Source organism: Seriola lalandi, unplaced genomic scaffold (assembly GCF_002814215.2).
Source record: "Seriola lalandi dorsalis isolate HSWRI2012SDOR001 ecotype SW California unplaced genomic scaffold, Sedor1 jcf7180002054517, whole genome shotgun sequence".
NCBI lineage: Eukaryota > Metazoa > Chordata > Actinopteri > Carangiformes > Carangidae > Seriola > Seriola lalandi.
The window spans coordinates 1,548,280-1,570,677 of NW_019525070.1; the positions used below are offsets into that span (position 1 = coordinate 1,548,280).

General features: G+C 40.0%; 3 protein-coding genes across 4 annotated transcripts in view; 2 read left to right on the top strand and 1 right to left on the bottom strand.

Moving 5' to 3' along the window:
• Positions 1–25: 25 nt before the first annotated feature.
• Positions 26–5,429, top strand: ankdd1b (ankyrin repeat and death domain containing 1B). Its single transcript, XM_023413452.2, has 15 exons — positions 26–357; positions 759–859; positions 1,007–1,105; positions 1,214–1,312; positions 1,595–1,699; positions 1,820–1,921; positions 2,080–2,178; positions 2,732–2,830; positions 3,011–3,109; positions 3,300–3,398; positions 3,502–3,600; positions 3,860–3,955; positions 4,355–4,556; positions 4,765–4,896; positions 5,027–5,429. The coding sequence occupies exons 1-15, from the start codon at positions 183–185 to the stop codon at positions 5,080–5,082; spliced, it is 1,662 nt and encodes a 553-aa protein (XP_023269220.1). The 5' UTR covers positions 26–182; the 3' UTR covers positions 5,083–5,429.
• On the bottom strand, positions 4,980–14,832 carry poc5 (POC5 centriolar protein homolog (Chlamydomonas)). 2 transcript variants are annotated; one of them, XM_023413449.2, is made up of 13 exons: positions 14,734–14,832; positions 13,889–13,972; positions 13,144–13,297; positions 12,350–12,457; positions 11,983–12,170; positions 9,772–9,948; positions 9,410–9,514; positions 8,369–8,548; positions 7,691–7,874; positions 6,703–6,839; positions 6,282–6,383; positions 5,966–6,136; positions 4,980–5,828 (listed from the first exon to the last, which is right to left on the bottom strand). In XM_023413449.2, the coding sequence occupies exons 2-13, from the start codon at positions 13,970–13,972 to the stop codon at positions 5,694–5,696; spliced, it is 1,725 nt and encodes a 574-aa protein (XP_023269217.1). In that variant the 5' UTR covers positions 14,734–14,832; the 3' UTR covers positions 4,980–5,693. The 2 variants fall into 2 exon arrangements, with proteins under 2 accessions (XP_023269217.1, XP_023269218.1); XM_023413450.2 differs by having other exon boundaries at positions 14,621–14,789.
• A 6,750-nt stretch (positions 14,833–21,582) lies between these two features.
• The window catches only part of sv2ca (synaptic vesicle glycoprotein 2Ca), a 29,769-nt gene continuing 28,953 nt past the window's right edge, over positions 21,583–22,398 (top strand). Inside the window, exon 1 of the mRNA XM_023413446.2 lies at positions 21,583–21,741. The gene's annotated coding sequence lies outside the window, so the exon portion shown is untranslated. The remainder of the gene's footprint in view (positions 21,742–22,398) is intronic.

The following is a 22,398-nucleotide window of genomic DNA, read 5'->3' on the forward strand; positions in this document are numbered from 1 at the left end:
CAAGTTTTGCTGTTGAGTGTCTGAAGACAGGAGCAACACGGAACAGAGCAAAACGGCCTTTTCAGCTTTCAGTTACTCAGGCAGTTGGTTTGGTTTGCGTTTAGTGCGTACATTAGAGTGTTTGTTACATTTAGACCAAGCCCACTTCATTTACACAAAGAGGTAATTTAAAGAGCTTCACAATGGAGAGAAGAGCTTTGGCTTTGAGGGAGATGATCAAGAAGCATTGTCCTACGAAGGAGAATCTGGACCCTCGAAAGTGGGTGACAGAGGAGACCGTGAGGGGCTTTGCTGACTTCATAACCAACAAGCACTCGGACAAAGAGACAGACAACAGCTTTGACAACAAAGAGATGTGTGAGTACACAACGACAACAAAATGAGAAAAGCTGGAAAATAAATAGACTGTGGCTGGAAGATTATGGAGCAAAATGTTCTCTTTAGAACTGAACCCTTGAGTTTGTACTGTTTGATGCTGGGGTTAATCATTAGTTATTAATGGTGGTGGAATGACTGTACTGCCAATAGCATGACAGAAGAAATGCACTATATTTGCACAAGGCTGAAACCCAATCTCCACAGCACATAAAAGAGATACGCACTCATCTCAGCTTGCAGTACGTTCCTGTGGACCCAAATACCACTGAAAATACCACACATCAGCTTTCTATACATGCTGTTATGTACAGTATATTAAAGACTATAGTATAATTGTAAATAGTCATGTGTAAAACTTTCCCTCCCGCTGTTTTGTGTAGTGCTCGATGCAGAGAAGCAGTTTATGGAAGCAGCTAAGAGGAATGATGTGGAGACCATGAAGACTCTTGGAAAAGGACTCAACGCCAATGCAAAGAATGTGGTGGGTCTAAAAAGACAAACTCTCTTTCTCTGCGTCTCATTACACTGCAACGTCTTGAATAACGTCACACAGACTCAAAGGCTGATCATTTCTTGGGTTTTGGTGAAACCTTTGCTAAATGGATTATATACGGATTGTTTGTCTCAGCATAATAGGACTGCCCTTCACTATGCAGTGGCTGGCAAAAACAAGGAAGCTGTCCAACTCCTTCTACAGCGCAGGGTCAAGGTGGACCAAAAGGACAAGGTGAGAGGGTTTGAGGTGCCTACATCTGAGGACTTGAGCCACAGACAATAGGTTACATGTCATTTTCAAGTAATCACAACTTTCCATTTTTTGTTCTGTGTCTGACAGTATGGCGTGGCACCCATTCATTTGGCTGCCTGGTTTGGCAGTTTGGAGATCCTGAAATTATTAGTGCAGGCTGGGGCTGAACACAAGGTTGAGAACGAGGTAAAGAAGCAGAGAGCTTTGTTCTGCTGTTTCTCATTTAGTGACAGAAAAATACCCAGAAATCGATGCCATTTGTCTTAAAAATTTGCTCCTCCTCAGGTACTTGTTGATTAATTTTCATTATCCTGGATTATCCTGGATTTTGAATCTAATATTTGCATGCTCATCTTGTTTAAACCTCAGGGCAGCTGCACTTGTTCTTCTTGTTACATAATGCAGTTAAATTCACATGGCTTGATTCAAAAGAAAATGTTTTCTAAATTATAACTTTCTCTACATCAGGAAGGACTGAACATTATGCACTGCGCTGCTATCAACAACCACACTGAAATTGTTGAGTATATTATCAATGACCTACAGATGAAAGAACTAGACAAAGATGACCAGGTATAAACTTGACACTAGTTTTCCATGAAGTGACTGTATAATTCACTTATTTAGAAAAGCCAAATTAGATGCAGTAAATGTGATCGCTCCAAATAAATGGTTGTTATTCTTACACTTCAGTCAGGGCACCGCGCATTTGCACTGGCGGCAAAGCATGGGTGTGTGGAAATGTTAGAGATGCTGATGGAGCCATACAAAATGGCCACCATGAAGCCCAACAAGGTATGGACTTATTTGTGTGTTTCTGGTGCACCTATTTACATTATACGCCTGTTTTTGCTCACATGTGCCTGAGCGCACATCTCTGTGTCACACCTGCAAGCGAGCTCAAAGTCAAACACTCTTTGATGCCAGTTGTTTCCCTCCTTCCCTTCTGTCAGAGAGGTGACACGCCCCTGCACTTAGCTGCCAGCAACGGCCACTTGGACGCCGTCCAACTGCTGCTGCAGAGCTTTGATACTCGGGATGAAGTCAATATGGTAGACAATCAGTGGAAACATCCTCTCTATATCACGGTTTGGTTTGTGACAGTGTGTGCTCAGCGGCTAATCCATTGCTTGATGGTGGCTCCACTTTGGATTAATTAAGATGTATCAAACATGTACTGGTTACTATTATATAACAAGGTAAACTATGTTCTGGTTTGAACTAATAGTGCTTCTGGCCAGAGATTCTGCTGACTAGGAAAGGTACTTCATGATGGAAGTAATCCATGTTACAAAGAGAGTCATTACCAGTTATTAAATGATAATAATAATAATAATAATAAAAAAATAAATGTTAAAAATGTTAACATAAACCAATATAAAAATAATTTATTGGCTATTAATTTACTGAAGCCCATCCACACTTCTTGTGTAAAAAAGGTTGCTTGATTTCTGATGTCTGGTGAGCTATAGGTCTGAAACCATAACATTTTGTGAGCATAACAAGTCATTTTAAAATGTGATCTATCTGAGAGGAATATTCTGCTTCTGTTGTGGTTATCCAGCACCACTACTATATTTTTCAGATAGAGCTTCTGTGTTGCAGGATGGTGAGACGGCTCTGTACCAGGCTGCAGACAACGGACAGGAAGAATGTGTCTTGGCCCTGCTGGAGGCTGGCTGTGACCCCGACATCCTCACAATGGTACAATACGGTGCTGTGGTGACTCATAAATAAATCCCTGCTAGTGTCCTGCTGTTAATGATACTATGGCATAAAATGTATTAGAGGCGTAAAACCTTTAGGCAAAATCATAATATGTGGTAAATGAAATTATTTTTCTTTTAAACATAGGCTTACACAGCTGAACTCCCTCTCTTGTAGGCCAAATGCAGCGCTCTCCATCCAGTTTCAGAAAGAGGAGACACATCTATTGTCCAAATCGTTTTAGAGTACAAAGCCTTTACTGACTTTCAGAATCAGGTAAGCACACAAGCTAGGTGGCAGTAGTACACTCTGTCAGTAAAGTGTTCTGGCAACACAGATCACATACACGTAAGTCGTGCTGTCGACGCGCTGCCTGGATGTGCATCATTGTAATTTTACACATTTTTTAAAATAACAGTTCACTTTTTTGGGCTCATGTTGTGTAACAGAATATTTTTGCTCTCAGCACCTAGCGGCTCCCCTCCACCTGGCAGTGAAGAACAGTCACATCCCTGTCATCCATTCTCTACTGGATGCTGGCTGCAACATTAATGTCACCGATAAGGTATAATCACTCTACTAATACAGTAAAATAAAACAACATACAACGTAACATTAAAGTAGTGAATGTATGCTGCATTGTGCTGTCCCGTGCTATGAACTATTAGAGGTCCCGGACTGCTATGCATCTTGCTGCAGAGCTGGCCAGAATAGAAGTAGTGGAGATGCTTCTTAAAGCCGGGCTGGATCTGACACTCCGGGATAGGGTACGAATTCTAACTCAAATTTTTAGAGCTAATGTTGTGTAGATGCCATGGAAGTTCAAATTTTGCTCTCGTATGTGTACATGTACACTTTCTATCTCATAATCAGACCATCTAAAGGGTTAAAACACAATGTATGACTAATTTAAGGCATAACAGCAACATGCTACATTGAAACTGTAAGAAATAGAAATTAAAATCCTAGATCTTACAGTTCTAATTGTAGTTGTGTATTTTGTTGTACATGTTCAATTTGGAGTAGCAGGGTAAGACGGCTCTGGGTACGGCAGCCAGAGCAGACGAGGTGATTATTGTGGACATGATCATCAAAGCAGAGAGATACTACGCCTGGAAGACGGTGAGAGATAGTGAAATGATGTTTGTAACTTTTACTATTTTCATATGTGCCATAATCCATTCTTGAAGCCTTGAAATCAATAATTAAATTCATCACAGATGATTCATTTCCTAACGTCAAATTCTAGATCAGCCGAGTCCTCGCTAATACTATTAAGGCATCCATGGTAAAAAAAAACAACTCACAACTGGAAATATTTGACAGCCAATTTACCACCAATTTAATTAAGGATACGCCAGATTCCCCTTCCCTTCTTGATTTTCTAAATGTTTAACTGTGGCATTCATATTGCTAATCATGCGTGTGAGTGTCTTTCCAATAATCTCTTCCCATTCCCCTGTGCTCTCTGAGGCTAGTGGCCTTTATCAATCTGCTGACATGATTTAATTGCCCTTTCAGGCCAACCCTGAGCTTAATGAGAGTGTTCACAGCGAGTATCCGCTAACGTTTAAGCTCGACCACCGCTTTGGGACCAGGCAGCTCCGTTCGATGGCCTGGCGCCTGGCGTACAAGCTCCTGAAACCAGGAGACTGGAAAAGACTGGCAGAACACTGGGGCTTCACTAAGGACCAGGTGTCTGCCATTGAGGAGCAGTGGACAGGTGCCACACCTCACACTGACCAGAAAGGCTGTCTGTGCTTTTTGCAACTCTCTGAAATACTATATGAATTTACAGGAACTTTTAAAAAATTAATATCCCTCACTAACTTTAATTTTCCTGTTTCATCTTCCAATGTACAGAGGCAATCTTTAAGTAATTTTTGCTAGGTGAAATGTTTTCCTGACGAGTGCTGTGTTTTTATCCACAGGTCAGCACAGCTACCAAGAGCACGGGAACAGGATGCTGCTGATCTGGCTCCACGGGGAGGAGTTGGCTCAAAAGAGCCCTGCCAAAGAACTGTACCAGGGCCTCATCCTCACAGGGAACACAAAAGCTGCAGGTTCTGTAGATTCAGTAAACTTTTCTTTTCCTTGCAAAATAATTATACTAAGCAATATATGAATATTTTGCTGTGCTACCTGGGGATGTTCGCCAAAATTTTATTAGAGAAATATTCATTTGTCTTACAGATAAGATTCGGACGGAGGCAGTGCCTGCCAGCAAAAAGAGCTGCAGCATTTCATGAAGACAAAATTAACTCCATGTTCACATCATTTTCAACTACTGATCTGTTCAGAAAGTTAGCAGTAAAATAATTTATTTTGAAAACAAAATTGTGCATCAGATCATTAACATATGGCTTTGGTTTAGTAAAGTAAACAACCTGTGTTGTTGGATGGTCGGTTTCAGTAGAAATCATCAGTAGCACAAATATTTAAAATATGTGGTTTTACACATTACAGTACAGCCTCACTTGTGCATAATTTAAAGTCAAAGTTTTTTCATAGAAATAAATGTCCATTTTGTAATTCTTGACTGTCCAGCTGGTAGTAATTAAATAATAATTAAAAAATTTACACATGCAGTTCTAAACACCTGTGTCTACTTTCCTGAGAGAAATCCTAATGCTCAGGAGCGCATTTCACATTCATGAAAGGAAGTTGAAAAATGGCAATAAAATGTTCACTTCAAATGCAGAGCGCAAGGGCAAAGTCATTTCAAGATATCAAAATAAAATGGACTTGAAACTGAAGCCAAGGTAACTATTTATAGGATTGTTGCATAGGATGTGTTAAATCTTAAATCTAGACTAGGTGAGCAAGATTTTCTGAGAGATATGCGTGTGCATGTGTGTGGTCAGTCAACTACTTTGATGGAGTGTACATGGCACGTGCTGGTGTGTGTTTTGGAAGAGCCTCTGCCTCCGGTGGAGCCTTGGCCTTGTTGGGAGGAACGAGGATATTTAGCAGCCGTGGCCTGACCGAGGGTGAGCTTGAAAGAATGAGAGAGAAAAAAAAAGAAGAAAGAAAGAAAGAAAATGTTGATGTTCTTTTTCAGTTTCACACAGCTAAAGGTGTACTCATAATAAAACACAGCCATTGTTAGTGGTGATGCACACGGTCCAATACCTGTGTAACAGGATGATGGCGTTCAATTATCACAGAGCTCATGGGTGGAGCCACACCCATCACCTGGAGGTTGTTGCGTGCAGCCTTACCCACATCAGGTCGTGCTGTGACACGAGCAGTTACAGTCTTTGAGGGTTTTTGTTGACTGGCTGTGACGGCACGACCAGTGACCTGAAACAACGAACACTCACGTATAAATGTGATGTAGTAGAGACCAAATAATATATGATTTAATTACGATCATAGTTACACATAGCTGTTATGAAGGTGGACAGAGGCCCTTGTACCAGAGCATATCTACATGTCTAATGCTAACCTGTTTGTTGGAACTTGCAATGCCCCCAAGTGGGAGTGAGCTGTGCACTACCGTCGTGGGAGGGAGTACTTCTGCCCTGGACACGGAGGCACCAGAGCCCACCTGAAGAAAAGGTAGTCAGTGCGAACAGTAACAGGAGTGGGATTTAGAGGAAGTGAGTCACAGTGCAGAAAACAGATTTACTCAAAAAGAACAACATTTATGGTAATAGAAGGTAAATAAATAGGGGAACAAGAAAATTATACAAATACAACAGCATATTCAAAATTCAAATTCGGGGACCTATTACCTTAAAAAAATTGATTATGGATTTAACGGATCCAATGAGATATTCGAGAAGAGGCTGAACTATGACATGGAAGAATTATGGTGTGTAAATAAATGTGCTGTATGTTTTCATTAAACATTGTCAGTGTCTCACCACATCCTCTGCTTCACTGTGGGAGGGGGGGTCTGGGCGGTCAAAGTGGACCGGGCTGAACCGTGTGGAAGAGATAGGATACGGTTGAAGTTGAGCCATTGTAGCAGAGCTAGGCTCATCCTGGGCAGGCAGAGGATCTATAGAAAGGACAAACGTATATTAACTGAGTCAGGCTCTGGCACAATATATTCTTGATCTATATAGTTACAGAAAACTACTCTGAGTGTTGGACTAATGTTCTGAAACAACTCTTGATGACCGGCATCCTGTGAATGAAAAGTTTCCTTTTGGTTGAAGAATTTCAATTCACTTGACTCACTGTCAACACTAATGATTAAAAACAATATTACATGTGATTAATTATGAGTTGCAATGTCAATATCTTCACTGTCTCTTGCTTGTTTGAAGATATGTTAATAGTGCTATTTTTAAACTGAATGAGTAACAGAAGTAAGTGCCATCTACACTTCCTGCTCTGGTATATTAAAAAGGTGACTTATCATTAATGATTCATAAATCCTGTCAAGTATGTGCTTAAAAATAGCCCAAATATGACCTTATATCAATCTTTTATTGATAAGAGAGAAAAGTAACTTGTTCAAAGAAATCCAGCCAATCTTTCAGTGCCACATCCAGGTTATAACCTGTGACTCATCATTCCATTAGATGAGTCAGTGAATGACTTCAAGAAAAGAACAAAGACCCCCATCCACTCCACTCATTCATAAATCTACACATCTGTCAATAGCACAAGGCTGCACTCTATTGGAGGAATGGTGTTTCTGTCTTTTTTGTCTGTTAGTTTCTGTCTTGATAGCTGCGCTGAATCAATACAGCACTTACACAAGGTAACAATACCTTTAAGGTTTGCTGTATAGAGCCTTTTTATGTAGTTATGGGGCTCGTGATTTAGAGCTTTTGTGTGCTGGTTGTTAAAAAAGATGGATATTCTCTAAAAATAGGTATGTGTGGTCTTTCTGTTACAGACCATGCTGATCATGAACTGGTGTTTGCTCCGGCCGTCCCTCCGCAGTGTGAAACATGCTGAGAGCCTCCATGTTGAGAGCACATACGCCCCTCATGAAGGCTTTCTTCATGGATTCCTCATAGCGCTCTCGCTCTAGTCGTAGTCTCTGAATCTCTGCCTGAGCCTTCTCTATAGCCTCACAATGCTGTGGAGACAGAAAGAATCAGTCATTTATCAGTTTATATAATACTGACAACACCACCTGGTGGAGCTCATTTTCTTGCTTTCAATCTCCGGCCTTTGTGTTGCGCCCTCGATATACATCCATAACACCATCAGTAAAACGGTTATCCATAATTATCCCTTTTTATTTGTACTTGCTCTATGGTGATTTCACTGCAAACTATTAATCGAGTTTAATGTGGCTGTTCAAATTGTATGCATTTATAACAATGCACTGAATAAACCTGCAAATAAATACATTTAGCTATGTAAGAAACTAACATAATCATGGTAACTAGTGGTGCTTTGGTCCAGTTGACATGACTCAGCCCGGCTGTAAATGTACAATGACCACAGACTGCTTTGATACGTATGGTAAAACACATTGAATGAAGTAGTCTTAAGTATGAATTCAGCAATGCAGCATCACCATACACACACAGTTTCACATGCAGGTCCTTCCCCTCCTTTATTTACCTCTGCCAGCTTGGCCTCATACTCTGTGGACAGGTTTGCACAGACCTCCTCAGCCCTTGCACGGCAAGCCCGCTCCACCTTGACCTTCCAGTGTTTTTGGACCAGAGAGTGCCAGCCTAACCACACCTTCTTCTTCAGCTGCAGATTGTAGTGCTGCTGTGCTACCTGAGCAGCATGAGCCTGGCAGGGAACCACAAGACCATGAAAATATTCACAAGGAAATAATTACACCCATAATTCATTCCTGTGCAGGTGCAATACATTTTCTCATGGTACGTTTCCTGTGTCACGGTTTAGCCAAAAATATGAGTCATCTACTTAATTTTCCATTTTAAAGAAATGGCATAAACAGCTATTTTGATAAAAAAAAACAAAAAAAAAAACAACTTTCATTGGCATTTTATGCTCTTCTTAGTTTGATATGTAATATGGTTAAAAAGGATCATCATCAGTTCATCAGTGCACTGACAAAATTTTATGATTTAAATTTTGTGAAAGGAGATATTGGTGCAAATGTGGCATATGCATGTTCAGTGGGCAGTGACATAGTGCATAGTCATTGTTGGGTCTGTGAAGCATGCAGAGACTAATCATTTGCATAAACTATTAAACTGTAGTAATGTAGAAATGTTAAGATACATTCACCTAGTAATGTTACATCCATTAATGAAAAAATAATCATAAATGATAATTAAAAAAAAGAAAAACAAACTATACTATGTGATTGGGGGCTCACCAAAATGGATTAGCCCCACACAAACAAATATTTTATCCCACTTTTTTTTCATATCCAGTTCATGCAGCACGACAGTAGGTTTTTCTTCTGAGTCAGTTTACTAAACTAGGAAGCATCTCTGTACATTTTCTTAGTGTAGGAGGCGAAAAGACAGACAAGTGTGTTATGCAAGATGTGAGAGTTGAAAGCTTTAAATCATACCGAAGACAGACAATATACGCCCATGAAGACACTCGCCCCCACTGTAAATATCACCACAAATAGTTGTAAAACCCGTGGGAGACACCACAATGTCATCTATGTACCTCTTCTTTGGCCTCAGTGTGCTGAAGCCTCCAGTGGGTGAAGGCCTTCATCTTTTCAAGCTTTTCTTTTTGCCTATCCAACACCTGGCTCAGGTTCACGATCACCTGAGGGAGGAAGCAGCACACAAACAAGCTTGACAGTCTAAAAGCAGACATGGTTTTTCCTCATCTTTTTCTTTCAAGTGCTAAATGTACATAAGCAAATGAGCAAAAGATAGAGGTATGGGTCTAACACATGGATTAAGCCCACCCAGTCCTACACTAAAACTTAACAATAATGGAAATAAAATCTCAGTTTGGAAATTAGTCAAATCACCCACATTATGTACTGGAAAAAAACAAAGAAATACACATGTAGTCACCTCATCTTTCCTGTGGTTGGAAGTCTCATAGGTGTGTAGCAGCCCCTTCAGGCTGTCTAGCTCTGACTTCAGGCCAGCTGTCTGGGCTGCATACCTCTCCTTCTCTTTCCTCATCTCCAGCTTGTGTTGCTCCACAAAGGCCAGCTTCCACTTCCGTAGCTCCACCAGCACATTTGACTAATTAGGGAATAGAGGGTGGGACTATCACGGTGTGTTCATTATCCTACTTTACTAAACATGGACAAATGCACACATGCCTTCTTTTAAATTGGATGAACAAATGTGTCAGAGGGTTTGTCACTGACAGCAAGAGAAAACTATGAACCTGGCAGATTTCCTCTCTTGTTTTATTGGATTCATTTCTGGAGACATCTAACAATGCCCTGGCTTGGATTTGATTTACAGTTCTGATGTGCATTTACATTTTTTGAGGAAGCACACCTCTGGTGGATTCAGAGGTCTAGAACAGGCTTCCACCTGCAGCCTCCACAACACCGCAATGCAGAACGATAAAATAAATTTGGCCTTAGAGTTAAATGGTAAAATTGTGATCATAGCTAAATCTCTACAGAGTCAAACACAACCAGCACCAACAAATGTAAACAAGTTTGTCTTATATGGAAGGTAAAACAAGAGATTTTCTTCCTGCAACCAACCCTGAAAGAGTCTCAGCATCAGTCACAGTCCATGGTCCTCTACTGCCTTTTCCCTGGTCGAACTCTACTCTTTTATCGGCACTGCTTAGCAGGTGATTGGTTGTCATCTGCCCTCCATGAATGAGTTGTACAACATCAGGAGAGAAGGGCAGGAAGGACACCCACTGAAGCCACCCACTTCCTCCAAAATCATTCCTCTGGCGGACACAATTAAAAGGTCACTGGTTCCAGGAAGAATAGAGCTGTCATCCAATTCGAAGAGACTCAAACACTTTACATTCCCTTTTATAATTTCTGATCACTTTCTCACCACTGTGCACATACATGCTCTGCAGTATTTCTTGTATTGAATCCATCTCATTCTAACTTTCTAATTACATGAGTTTGGGAAGTGTCAATATGAACCTAATATGCTGATTTAATTCACCCATTTATGCATTTTTATAATTATATATAATCTGAAACATGCAGTGTCAGTGAGATTAACATAGAGGAGCAGTTTCCAACCTGTGGCTCGTGAAGGTTTTGCAAATGGGCTGACAAATCATTTGCAAAAATATATATGTATAAAATAATAAGATCTTTAAAAACATTGAACATTTTTGAAAACTTCTTTCATTGTTTTTTCTTCTGGTATTAAGGTATTAATCACTGTGATAAGCCAATGACAGGAACTTTTATGTTGTCACTATCTCAGTCTGATTGTGTGCTAAAAGATTACATCCATAGCAAAAACTGGAATATCAAAAATGGATAGCTGGTTAGTAACAGGAAGAGTTAAAAGGAAAGAGAGTCAAGAGACATCTGGTGAATCGACAAGTGATCTCTCCACTGTCAAACAAAAAAGCAAAATTGAGCTTCCCCTGCTTGAGTTGTGAATGTTTGATCATGATCACTAAAATAGAAAGTGCTCTGAGAACGAACTATTTGGGCTCCATATTGTTACAGTGCTGGATGTGGGCCACCAACGTTGTTGAGATTTTCAAGTGGGTAATGAGTAGGAATAGGTTGGGAACCACTGACATAGAGTAAAAGGCTTTTTTTTTTTCTTTTTTTTTTTTTACAAAATGCTTGCTTTTTCCACCATACTCTATTTTTCTGTAAGTTTTTTGTAAATTAATCACTATAAAAGTAAAATGTACAGTATATGCCAGATAAAGCTTAATTCAATGTTTTGCTTTCTAGATTGCTCTTCAAAGAATTAATTAATGCTCTGTTGTCATTGTACCACAGATTTGAACACTAACAAATCTTAATTAAGATTAAAATAATTGTTTTCACTGTAAAACAATTCAGTTTCATTATTTCAATTTATCAAGAATAAATCTGCCAGCTCTGCCTTATTTTGCAGTGAACTGATGAATCTCAAAACACTTCCCTGCTATTTTGATATTTGTATATACAGCATGTTAAAGAAGTTATTATTCAGCCGTGTCAGAGCCTTATATAAAGCCACACAACATTATTTATGGTCAGCTCTCAAGCAGACAGCAAATAAGAGCTGGTAAACTGATTGATTATGAAAGGACAGTTCTACATGAGGAAACAGACCAACCTTTAGACTGTTGCTCCACGTGTCTAGAATATTCTCCATCTTGCTTATGTTCTTCTCTGAAATAAACATCTCTGCCACAGCGGACTCCAGTGGGTCTGGGCTGTTTGGCCTGGACCTCTCAGACACCGTCTGCAACCTGTCTGAGAGCACTGATGCCCTGCCAGATGCCCGACCTGCCACCTCCTCAACTGGATGGCAAAAAAACCCCACAGACCCACAGACAAGACAGATTATCACTAAAAAAATGAAGCAACACTGCAACTTGATGGTCTTGGTATTTCTAATCTTATTTGAAATTAAGAAAAATTAATATACAATTAGATATCACACAACCATTTTGCTTCTTTGTCATTTTCATTCATTTTACCATGAGAGGCTCTTGAGTGTGTGGTGGGCTCAACAATCAAAGGGGAGGCCTGTGATGATCTCACACTCCTGCTAGAATGCCTCCCATCTTTAGCTTCAGTGGCAGCATCTGACAGAAGACAGGAGAGATGAGGGAGGGAAGTCAGTGAGAGAGGCACAATGCTAAATAGATAAAAAAGGAAATGTTGCTACAATTTGCAATGGAAGAAATGAGTGAAGTAAAATATTGGAAAACAAAGGACAGTTTAAGAACAGAAAAGGTGAGGGCAAGAATGCTGAATAAGACAAGCATGGTCCTCATCCAGGAATGCATTTATGTCAATATCTTAATTAAATACTGCAGGGGGAAGAGAAGAGCCTACACTCTAAAGAGCAGTACAGGCAGAGTGCCAGGAGATCATTACCAATCAGCCCGTCTGCTCTCTACATCCCTGTGCACTACTCCGTGACAGTTAAAGCACTAAACCTCCAATGAGAGCTGCAGCTGGAGCTAGAGCTAGGGGGGAAACTGATAGACTGTTTAAGATGTGGGCATCGTAGGGGAAAGAGATAGGGGCTAGAATCTGACAGACTGATATCATATGCATCTTGACTAGGCTGGTTTACAAGCAGAAAATATGAGGCTGATAAACAGACACTGCATCTTTTTTCATGTTGTGATGCCAAATCCTTTTTGACAGCTGATCATTTGATGGGGGCAGTGTCTGGAAGGGCTCAAGTTGTGTTTCTGTCAGAAAGGCTTAGTGAAATGTGTGTGTATGAATGTTGCCTGCATACAAGAGGAACCAATGATACCTGCTGGGCGCTGTGATTTTGTTTCATCTTTTCTCTGGGAACTCCGGCCCTCTGCAAACAGATGTGAGGTGCTCAACCGCTGCAAGTAAGCACTGGTGAGTGTGTCAAGCTTAGGGGCGACCACAGCATAGCGGAGGAGCTCCTCATACTCATCCTGTCGATCCATAAATAGTAAAAAAAAAAGAAGATATCTATGATATGTAGATTTTTTTTTTTTTTTAAACAGTTTCATAGTTTCTTACTTTTGTACCCATCGTTCCTATTGGTTATAATACAATTTCAGTCATCGTCATCTTTAATTTTGACATGCACAGATGTTGTACACACCTTTACAGTGGAGTCTACTAGAGTGATCAACACATGCAACTTAACAAGTTCCCAGTTTATAAAATATCATCTAAATCACTTACTAGGAGGTGAAAACTATATGATGTTAAAATTACGATCCAAACCGCCTGCTGAAAACATCAATTTGTCAAAGCAACCTTTGGGTTCAACTTCAGTTCACTTATACTTAAAATAACCGTACATTTAGTTTTACAGTGCAATGGGCAATTCTGATAGACAGTTCATGTGTGTTTACCTTTGCCTTCACTTCCAAATAAGTGGTTTGGACAAAAAATTTAAACTGGGTGTACGTTTAAAATGTGTTTGACTGATTGATATAGTGACTATATTCCCAGATCTGAGTTATATCACTGGAGCAAATGGAGCACATACATTGAAAGTGTTTTTTTTTAATCACCTGAAGCTCAGAGGACACAGAGCTGCCTTGATCTGAGTCCTTGGGCAGAACAGGGCTGGTTGGCTCTTCTTCGTCTGAGGACATCTAGATAGTTGGAAAGGTGATAGTTTAATGATAAACTATCAAGCATGAGCTAAAAATGTCATATGTTATCCAGTGTATAGTTTCTACTGTATACTTCTTGTCTTTTGTACAAAGTGGCTTAGGACCAAATTCTGCAGCTAGTTTCAACATAACAAGTTTCTGTATATATACACAGAACATAGGTGGGACTAAACTACAAAATACGAGATAAGATAAAAAGCCTAAAATTTGCTTTCAATTTGGCACTGATGGGAAACTTACACATACATACAATACAGAGTGATCTTTCACATCTAGACCCCCAGATCTATAATCCACCTGGCCTGTTCATTTTTTTTTTTTGTTGTATTTTTACAATTAGAGTAAAAGTTATGCAAATCTGGAAGTGTGTTTTAAAGTGTCATTAGCTTCTCTGGGAAAATCTAGTCTTGACAAGTAAGTGGTTTTTGACTGTCTCTTTAATCAGCGAAATGTAACTAAATATACGTAACAAACCGTATGTTTTAACAGCCTTAAACACACGATAATACAAGCGATGGTAACTTTTCCTGCAGTTAACGGTTTCTGGCAGCGTTAGACAAGTGAAGTTTGGTAATTATGTCATAGCTAACCTTAAATCTGTAAAAAAAAAAAAAAAAACACACACACCTTTCCTTCGTGGCTGCTGCAAATCAGAAAGACTACACTGTTTGAAGCGAGTAGTTAGTTCTGGTTCACAGCCTCTACTAATTTATAACCAAGCTGCATTCGGAGGTTTTTACCTGTTATGTCTATATCTGTCTATACAGACTGTCACACTCCTCTGCTCCCCCAAGTTATTCTTCAGTTGGAAAACGCTTGCTTTGCCGTTTCAAACCGATCGACTGTTAAACAACAGACCCTCCGATTGGCTTCTTTTTCCAAAGCCTCCAGCTATGTCGTCTCTGATTGGGTAAAATGTTTCCATGAGAACGGTAAGCGGAAACACTAGAAGCTCACCAGCTGCTCCCACTAGGCTAGAGTTCGAGAAAAACGCTCTGTACAAGTTTTTTTCTGTGATTTTGGCAAATCGGCTCGTTTACTTCACGCTTTATTTTTAGAGCGAATGGCAGCACAATGTAGTAGCTAAGTATTATGCTAATCTTCAGGCGCAAGGGGTCACATGAGGACGATTTACAGTTATTATTGGAAGATTGGCCTGGCCACACACGACAAGCTAACGACTATCCCGTGACAAATATATTACCTCATCTTCTACATATTACTTAGCAGGTTAAGAATGATTACTTTAATTATTCCAGCTTTACGTATTAGGGTACAATGTTAGTTTATGGTTTGTCAATCTTTTTGAAATGACAACAAAGAACGCTGGCTTCTGTGATTGGCAAATCATAGCTGTAGCTGTGTGCCTATTTAAAGAGCACTATGGGTTCAGACTGTGTCTAATTCATAGTCTGTCTGCATAGGGATTAGCTGATTAAGTTCATTGTCATAGGGAAGCAAACTTACCTGTGTAAGAAAGGTGTAAGTCCTTGGTGAATACCACCACCCTGTGAACCTTCCTGTGGCCATTTCTTTGTTGTTCACAAATACAGAACACGCAGTGGTTCACTATCTGAATTACAGCAGTGTCTTAACCCCCTGAGGACCTAGTGCTTAACAGTATTAAGACACATATGTGGGTTAGGCCTAACGGCTTGGCAGTCCCAGGCATGGACAGACTCCAAAGGGAAGAGACATATGGTCTTTCTCAGCCGTGGCAGAGCTGCAAGCAGTACTGTTGGAGTGAGGCCTCCTCACCACCTGGCTGTGTGCTGTGAGTACTTTGCTGTCTGAAGGTGTCCTGTCAGCATTGAGAGAGACTTGCAGTTTGACTTTGAGAAGGGTGAATGCATGATTGTGACATTGGTGACAAACTCCCCAAAACAGCTGATCACAAAGTGTTGAGGTCTGTCTGTCCCATCAAGGATTCAGTCTGATACATTTCATGTCCAATATATTGTATATTAGAAATAAACTGAATGATTACTTAGTGCAAACAAGGCCTGGCACAGACATCACTCAGTGAACACATATACACACACACACACACACACACACACACACACACACACACTTTATGATAACATGTCTTGACAGTTGACGCGGGCTATGATTTTGAACCAGAATTGTGAGGCACAGAGGATAATCCTTGCTGCTCTGTGGGGAGTGGAGGTTTCCTGTTGAATGACAGGAGGCTGTAGCTCCCACAGATTACTTATTTCCATTTCAGAGCAGACGATGCACATGTTTTGAAAGGTTTGGTGATGTGTTCATCACAATTTCTCTTTTAGGGTGGTTTTTGTCATCCCAACCTAGCTTGTTGGGTACACTGCTTTTTCTATATTAACGTTGAACTGCAAATTCCCTTTGCCTGTCTGCTTTTGTGTAAGTTATTTTAACACGAACTGGCTAGGAATAGACAACTGTAAGGTTTGTGTATGCACCGGGTAGGGCGGACGTTTGAGGCATATGTTCTGCATTTGTCTTACTGGCAACACTTTAATAGCACAATGTATAACAGCCAACTGTTAATCTGGTATAGTGCCCAGTCCCTTCTTGTGGGATATGTAATGTGTGTATTCTGTTTGTCTTCAGGACTGTACTATTAATTACATCTTTTTAATTGCCCCATGTGGGATAAGATGGAGTTGCATTAAATTGAATTACTATTTCTCAGATATGTACAGAATAATCAATGTGTTGTTAATTAACACAAAGCAGTTCTGATTGGTATTGGTATTGGCATCGGTATTGGTTATTACACCTGTCCTTTTACCGACATGAGCGCAACCATGAATTAAATGATACACAATAACTTAGATCTGAGTTTAAGATAAAAGACAGACGATAGGGACAGGACTCCCTTCTGTACCAATTCTGTATAATGCTTTCTCTTTGTTGCAGACAAAGGTAATAAGCTACTGTTGATAGTGGTTAGATTAAAGCCAGTGTTAGTGCCTCAAACCTTTCTTTAGATCCCTTTTGTAAATTTCACCTTCCTTTGAGCAAAAGAAATGCACCTGGGCTTGTGGGTTGAAATGGGATTCAGCTCACATTCTTCTCTCATAGCCTGTTCAATCTGTTCCAGGACAATAATCACAATCCATTTAACTTTCTTCCCCCTGGTATTTTAGCTCAGGTACGTTAGACTATTCAGGACCTTGCAATGATAGACAGAGCAGAAATTAGGAAATAATGTTCTGTGCTTATACAGGTTGACTTTGTTGGGGAACTTTTTCTTACAGTACTTTTACAGTTTTATGCTGCATTTTGCTTTTGACAGATAAAAAAAAGGATTGTTTTGTATTTGTATCATTTGCATTCCTATTGTTAAACTGCAGATTGTAAACTCGGTGTAAAATTGTTTCTGCCTTTGATCGATTTTCAGTCAAATGTATTTACAGACAGCCATAACTCCTGAAGGAAACAACTAATGTGCTATCATCAATCGTATTGTTATCAACCCATTTTTCTCACATATGAGACAATGTTGACCTCTCACTGAACACAATGTTGCCAGAACTCATCTTGGAGTTATTCATAGCTGCCTGCTGTTTTCAAATTAGTTTTCATTATATTTTGATGGACCAGGACTTCCCCCTTGGGCCTCTCTAATCCATCACATCTCTCTATCAGTGACACCAGTGTCCTTTTGTTTTTCTTTCAGAATTCTTGGGTACCGAATTCGCCAGGACTTGTAAACACATGGCTTCATTGATCGCCCTCAGATAACATAGTACTAACAACCAGGTGAGAGACGACAAACCAGCATAATTTTCCTCCATTATTATGTAACAAATCCATGCAGTATAGCACATGCTGAGTCCAACATAAAGTGGTCAGTCACATGAGTGCAGATGAGCAGTGGAGGCTGAGAGCAAAGACGGACACTAAATCAGTTAGCCCGAGCTTCTATCTCCAAAAGGCACCAACAATTACCATCAGTGTCCACATCTGTTTGTTATAATCTGGATGAAGATAAGCCGCAGACAGTTCTTCCAGTCTACCTCCACCTCTCTATTCATTCCTTAAGGAAAGCTGGCACTGCAGGCACTACACCGATTTTAGATCTCGGGGGAGTAGGATGCATGTGAAAAAACAGGAATTTAATACATTTTACCGCATATATCTGTGTGGAAACATGCAGTGTTTGTTTACTCAAACATTGCATAATGTCCATGCAACACATTTCCAGTGGTTTCATGTTTGGTAGATTAGAAAAACAAATTTACATGCATTATGTTTTGTATATCATAATTAAGTATGCCTTCTGTGTGTTCTTTGAATATCTTATGTACGTAGAGTATAAGTGCATGTTTATATGTAGATATTAATGTAACAATGTCATGTTCTATGTTTATGTATATAGTATGTTGTACAACACATAAATTCATATGGAGAGGATGAGAGGGATACCTAAGCACTGAAGGGTCTGAATTGCTCGGCCAGCAGGATTATATGGTATTCCGATGCTGTCACTTTTTTACCACAGTGCCTACAACCAATATTATCTTACATTTACTGCATGTGGCATGGGAATTCATTACTTTGACAGCCATTCTGCGTACATGTCAGAATCCAATCTGCAAGCTCTGGAAAATATGGAAATTCCTTGTATTTTCATTGTAATAAAAAGACACTGAAATGCATGAGCATCTTTCTTGCTTGTGTGCATTTTGATGTGACAAAGAGAAGAGAAAAAGCCCTACAAAAGAAGAGGGAGAGAATGCGCCGGCATGCGCAGTGAAGTGTGTGTGTGTGTGTGTGTGTGTGTGTGTGTGTGTGTGTGTGTGTGTGTGTGTGTGTGTGTGTGTTTGGGTCATTCTACTGTCCTGTACATTAAGCTAAGTGCTCCTCAGCTCTCCAGCAGTAGTAAATGGAGGCTTATGGCTTGAGGGGGGTTTGTCTCCCAACTCTGAATCAAAGCCAGAGAGTGTCCCAAGCCTCAGGTCACTGCTTTTGTGAATCATCAAATTCAGAGGAAAAAAGATAGATGCTTTTTTTTTTTTTTTTTTTTTACGAGTCTGTGTGTGCCCTTGCACGCTTTTGTGTTGTGTGTGTCTTTGTGCACACTGTATGCATCATTTACAATCCTGTTCAGTAAACATGATGCACAACCAGTGTCAGAGCCATGAGTTGGTGTTTAAACCCAGTAGGGAACCATGCTGCACTATGAATTGCATTTCCTACATTAAGACGTTTAAACATGGAGCAATTGAGATTTAGTTTCTCTAAAAGTGAGAATAAGGAATTGGATGGACAGGGTGTAATACATCAAAGAGCTTTCTCATACTAATTTCTGCCGTGGACTGGGTCTCACTGGTAGAGCTGGTATAGTTTGCAGGCTTTAACGATGTGAATACTGAAAGGCTGAATGTCCCTGTGCTTGCATCAGTCCGTCATCTCCCTTTTTTCCCCCCTCCCTCCCATTCTCCAGGAACCACTCGCGGGTTTCAGAGGCATTGGAATCTGACATAGCAGGCATACAGGCAGTCACTGTCTCACACTCCATCTAAAGAGACTACTTATCTCAAAGAGCCTGTGCTCGGTTATGCAATTATTGTAACAGGATTGTATAATCTTTGGTGTTCGTCAATAGTATTACTACCTCTGTGATCTTCATTTGCAGGCATAAGAGGAATGAACGGGTTTAATTGTGCTTAAATTGCATCTGAGCATTGAGGGTTTTACATACTGCACAGGTTACTTTGTGTTATGAAATGAAGCTCAGTGGAGTGTTGGCGAGGGTAAAACACAGTGTAAATGAGAAAAAAATCGTTTTGTTAACATAGTATCTGAATTATGAATATGAACACCAAGCTCTACTGTGACAAAAAATAATACTGTGAATAAAAACATAGTCTGTAACCAAGGGTGCAGCCATGAAAGCACCTCTACAGGCTTCACTGTGTAAAATAAGAATCACAAATGTACCGTAAATGTGATTTTATGAATTCTGAATGATTAAGATATGGTGTGTTAGCACTGAACATTGCACGTGTACAGGTTGAGTTTTGATACCGGCAGAATTCACCTGTGATCTGGGACGAAGCAAGGTGTATGGTCAAGTGTAAAACCCTTCTTCCATCATATTGTCTTTTCATCAAATGTCACGGGTTGACGGAGTGAGAATTCTACCTGTTTTTCTGATTCACTGAACCAAAGTTACATTTATAACTGTTCTATTTCTGAGGGTCTCTGAGACTTGTTGTGATCAGGACCATCAAACATTGGGGTTCCTGGCCCTCAGTGTATTGCAGGCGACCAAGTGTGGGTGTCAAAAGAGAAACTGTCTCTTGTTCACAGATTAAGTTTTTTTTTTTTTTTTTTAAACTTGTGCTATCATTTGCTGTGTCTATTGGTTGGGGTTCAAGAGTATGGATCCTAGGTAAGCTGCTCTCAGTTATGGTCCATTATCTTAATTTGATGCTTTACTTAGCTCTGTCTTTCCTACTGATGTATAAGTGGATCTAACAGGAAGTCAAATGGAGGCAGTTAATGTAGAGCAGTGGTGGAGGAATGCTTGGAGCCAGTAAGAGAACGTGCTCATTGCTTTTGTTCTAGTGCCGTGATACATTAGATTATGAATGTTGGCTGTGGGTATATTTGTGCCCATATTTGTATTGATCCTGGCAGTGTGTCAAGTCCTTGGAAGAACTAGCATCTTATAACAAACATGATTAAATTCTTCTAAAAGGCTTGTGATTTATCATGTTTCTTATAATGGCCTTGTTATATTGTGCTGTATCGCATATATTTCTCCTTCTCATTTAAAGATCCCAAACACCGTTTACTCCATCATTTATTATTCATGACCAATCCACTTCTTAACTAACGCTTCTTAGGAAGAGTTGTAGAGGGAAGCCCGCGTGACTCAGAATTCTGCACGGATAAACATTTAAATATTCATCTCGGTGCCCCCGAGAACTGGCGACTGTATGTGCACGACGCAAAGTGCGATCATCTGTGTGGCATCAGCACCCGAACCTGGCGCACTGGAGCCGCTGAGACTCGCAGCTGTGGGTCAGCACCACGGACAGAGACAGTCGTTGAAATGCACTGTGCGGCTCACTGCATAAACAAGGTGAGCTCGCAGACAGCTCTAGTTTTGTGGAAAAAACTGACGATTGAATGCACTGAAATGCAAAAGAGACGAATCAGTGCGTTCGCAGAATTCAGATGTAAGACCAACCTTGCAACTCACCTGCATAAAAAAAAGTCAAAAACTTTCAGTTTAAGCAGTTTTTTGTTGTTGTTGTTGCCTGAACCATAAAGTTTTGCACTCTTGCAGAAGTCTGGGCCTGTTTGTCACGGTTAAACTACACTATTGTTTAAGACTGAAACAAATAATCGTGAAGCAGTGGTCTGCACTATAAAGTGAATGGAGACTCGCCGACTCTTCTTCGTCTGTTTAGCATTCATGCGTTGCAGTGTTTCACGTCATTCAGTCACCTAACTAGATTGTTCCATCAGACAGAATTACCCGCATCACTCAATGAAATACAATTATTGATTACACTGCCTATACACCTGTCTCTTATACACATCTATTTCTCTCTTTCCCTCTCTCCTTTCCTGAAGTGCTGCAGCGAGAGGACTGCATCGGTGGGGGGAAAAAAAGCATTGTCGTGCGCTGGCAAATTACCTCTGATCCTATTCTACAGTAACAAGCCACCGAGATTTTTTTTTCACTGTCTGATGCAATGGGTAACTATCAGCTCACTCCAGTCTTGTCGCTATAAATGATGGTAAGTGATGACTTTTTTTTCTCTTGAAAACATGCTGACTGTGTGACACGAGTTAGAAAAAGCCAGTATTTTCTGTGTCACTCCTCTGTACTCAGCTATATTCGGGCTTACAAGTGATGTTGTTAAGTTACTTGCATCTTTTCATTGATATCTCCAACTAACATCGAGGCTGAGGCGCAGGAATGCCTCATTATTTATTCATAAGTTTGTGTATCATTTGTTAAAAGTTGGGATTGTTTCCGGGCATGTCTGTTTTTTGTTTTTTTTTCCTGTGAGTCCATATGCCTCCTCCAAAAGTAGAGAGAGATTGGCATAATTAGCTGAAAGTAGGCTTCATGCATAAGAATTGATATAGCCTAACTAGGGATGTAGTGAGTTTCAATTTCATACCTTTTTATTTGTCGAATTCACTCATGTTTTATGAGTGACATAAAATCTTTAAATTCATTATGTACAGTGTAGCTTGTTGTAAAATATGTAATTTAAGCTATATCAATGAGGTCTGTCAGTGGATTTGCTTACTTGAACTGTGGTTTGTAAGCTTTAGATGGGTGTATGGGTTTTGGTAACTGCTACCTGGAGCTCATATAGTTTACCCATATTTTGCTCAACAGCATGTTTTTTTTAGGGAAATATTTGTCCTTGGCATGAGTAGAG

Coding starts and splice junctions, on each gene's coding strand:
- ankdd1b (XM_023413452.2), top strand. CDS start 183: ATGGAGAGAAGAGCTTTGGCTTTGAGGGAGATGATCAAGAAGCATTGT. Junction 1,313..1,594: donor AACACAAGGTTGAGAACGAG/GTAAAGAAGCAG, acceptor TCTCTACATCAG/GAAGGACTGAACATTATGCA. Junction 4,557..4,764: donor CATTGAGGAGCAGTGGACAG/GTGCCACACCTC, acceptor TTTTATCCACAG/GTCAGCACAGCTACCAAGAG.
- poc5 (XM_023413449.2), bottom strand. CDS start 13,972: ATGTCCTCAGACGAAGAAGAGCCAACCAGCCCTGTTCTGCCCAAGGAC. Junction 8,549..9,409: donor ACACTGAGGCCAAAGAAGAG/GTACATAGATGA, acceptor GTTCCCTGCCAG/GCTCATGCTGCTCAGGTAGC. Junction 6,840..7,690: donor ACCAGTTCATGATCAGCATG/GTCTGTAACAGA, acceptor TCCTTTCTATAG/ATCCTCTGCCTGCCCAGGAT.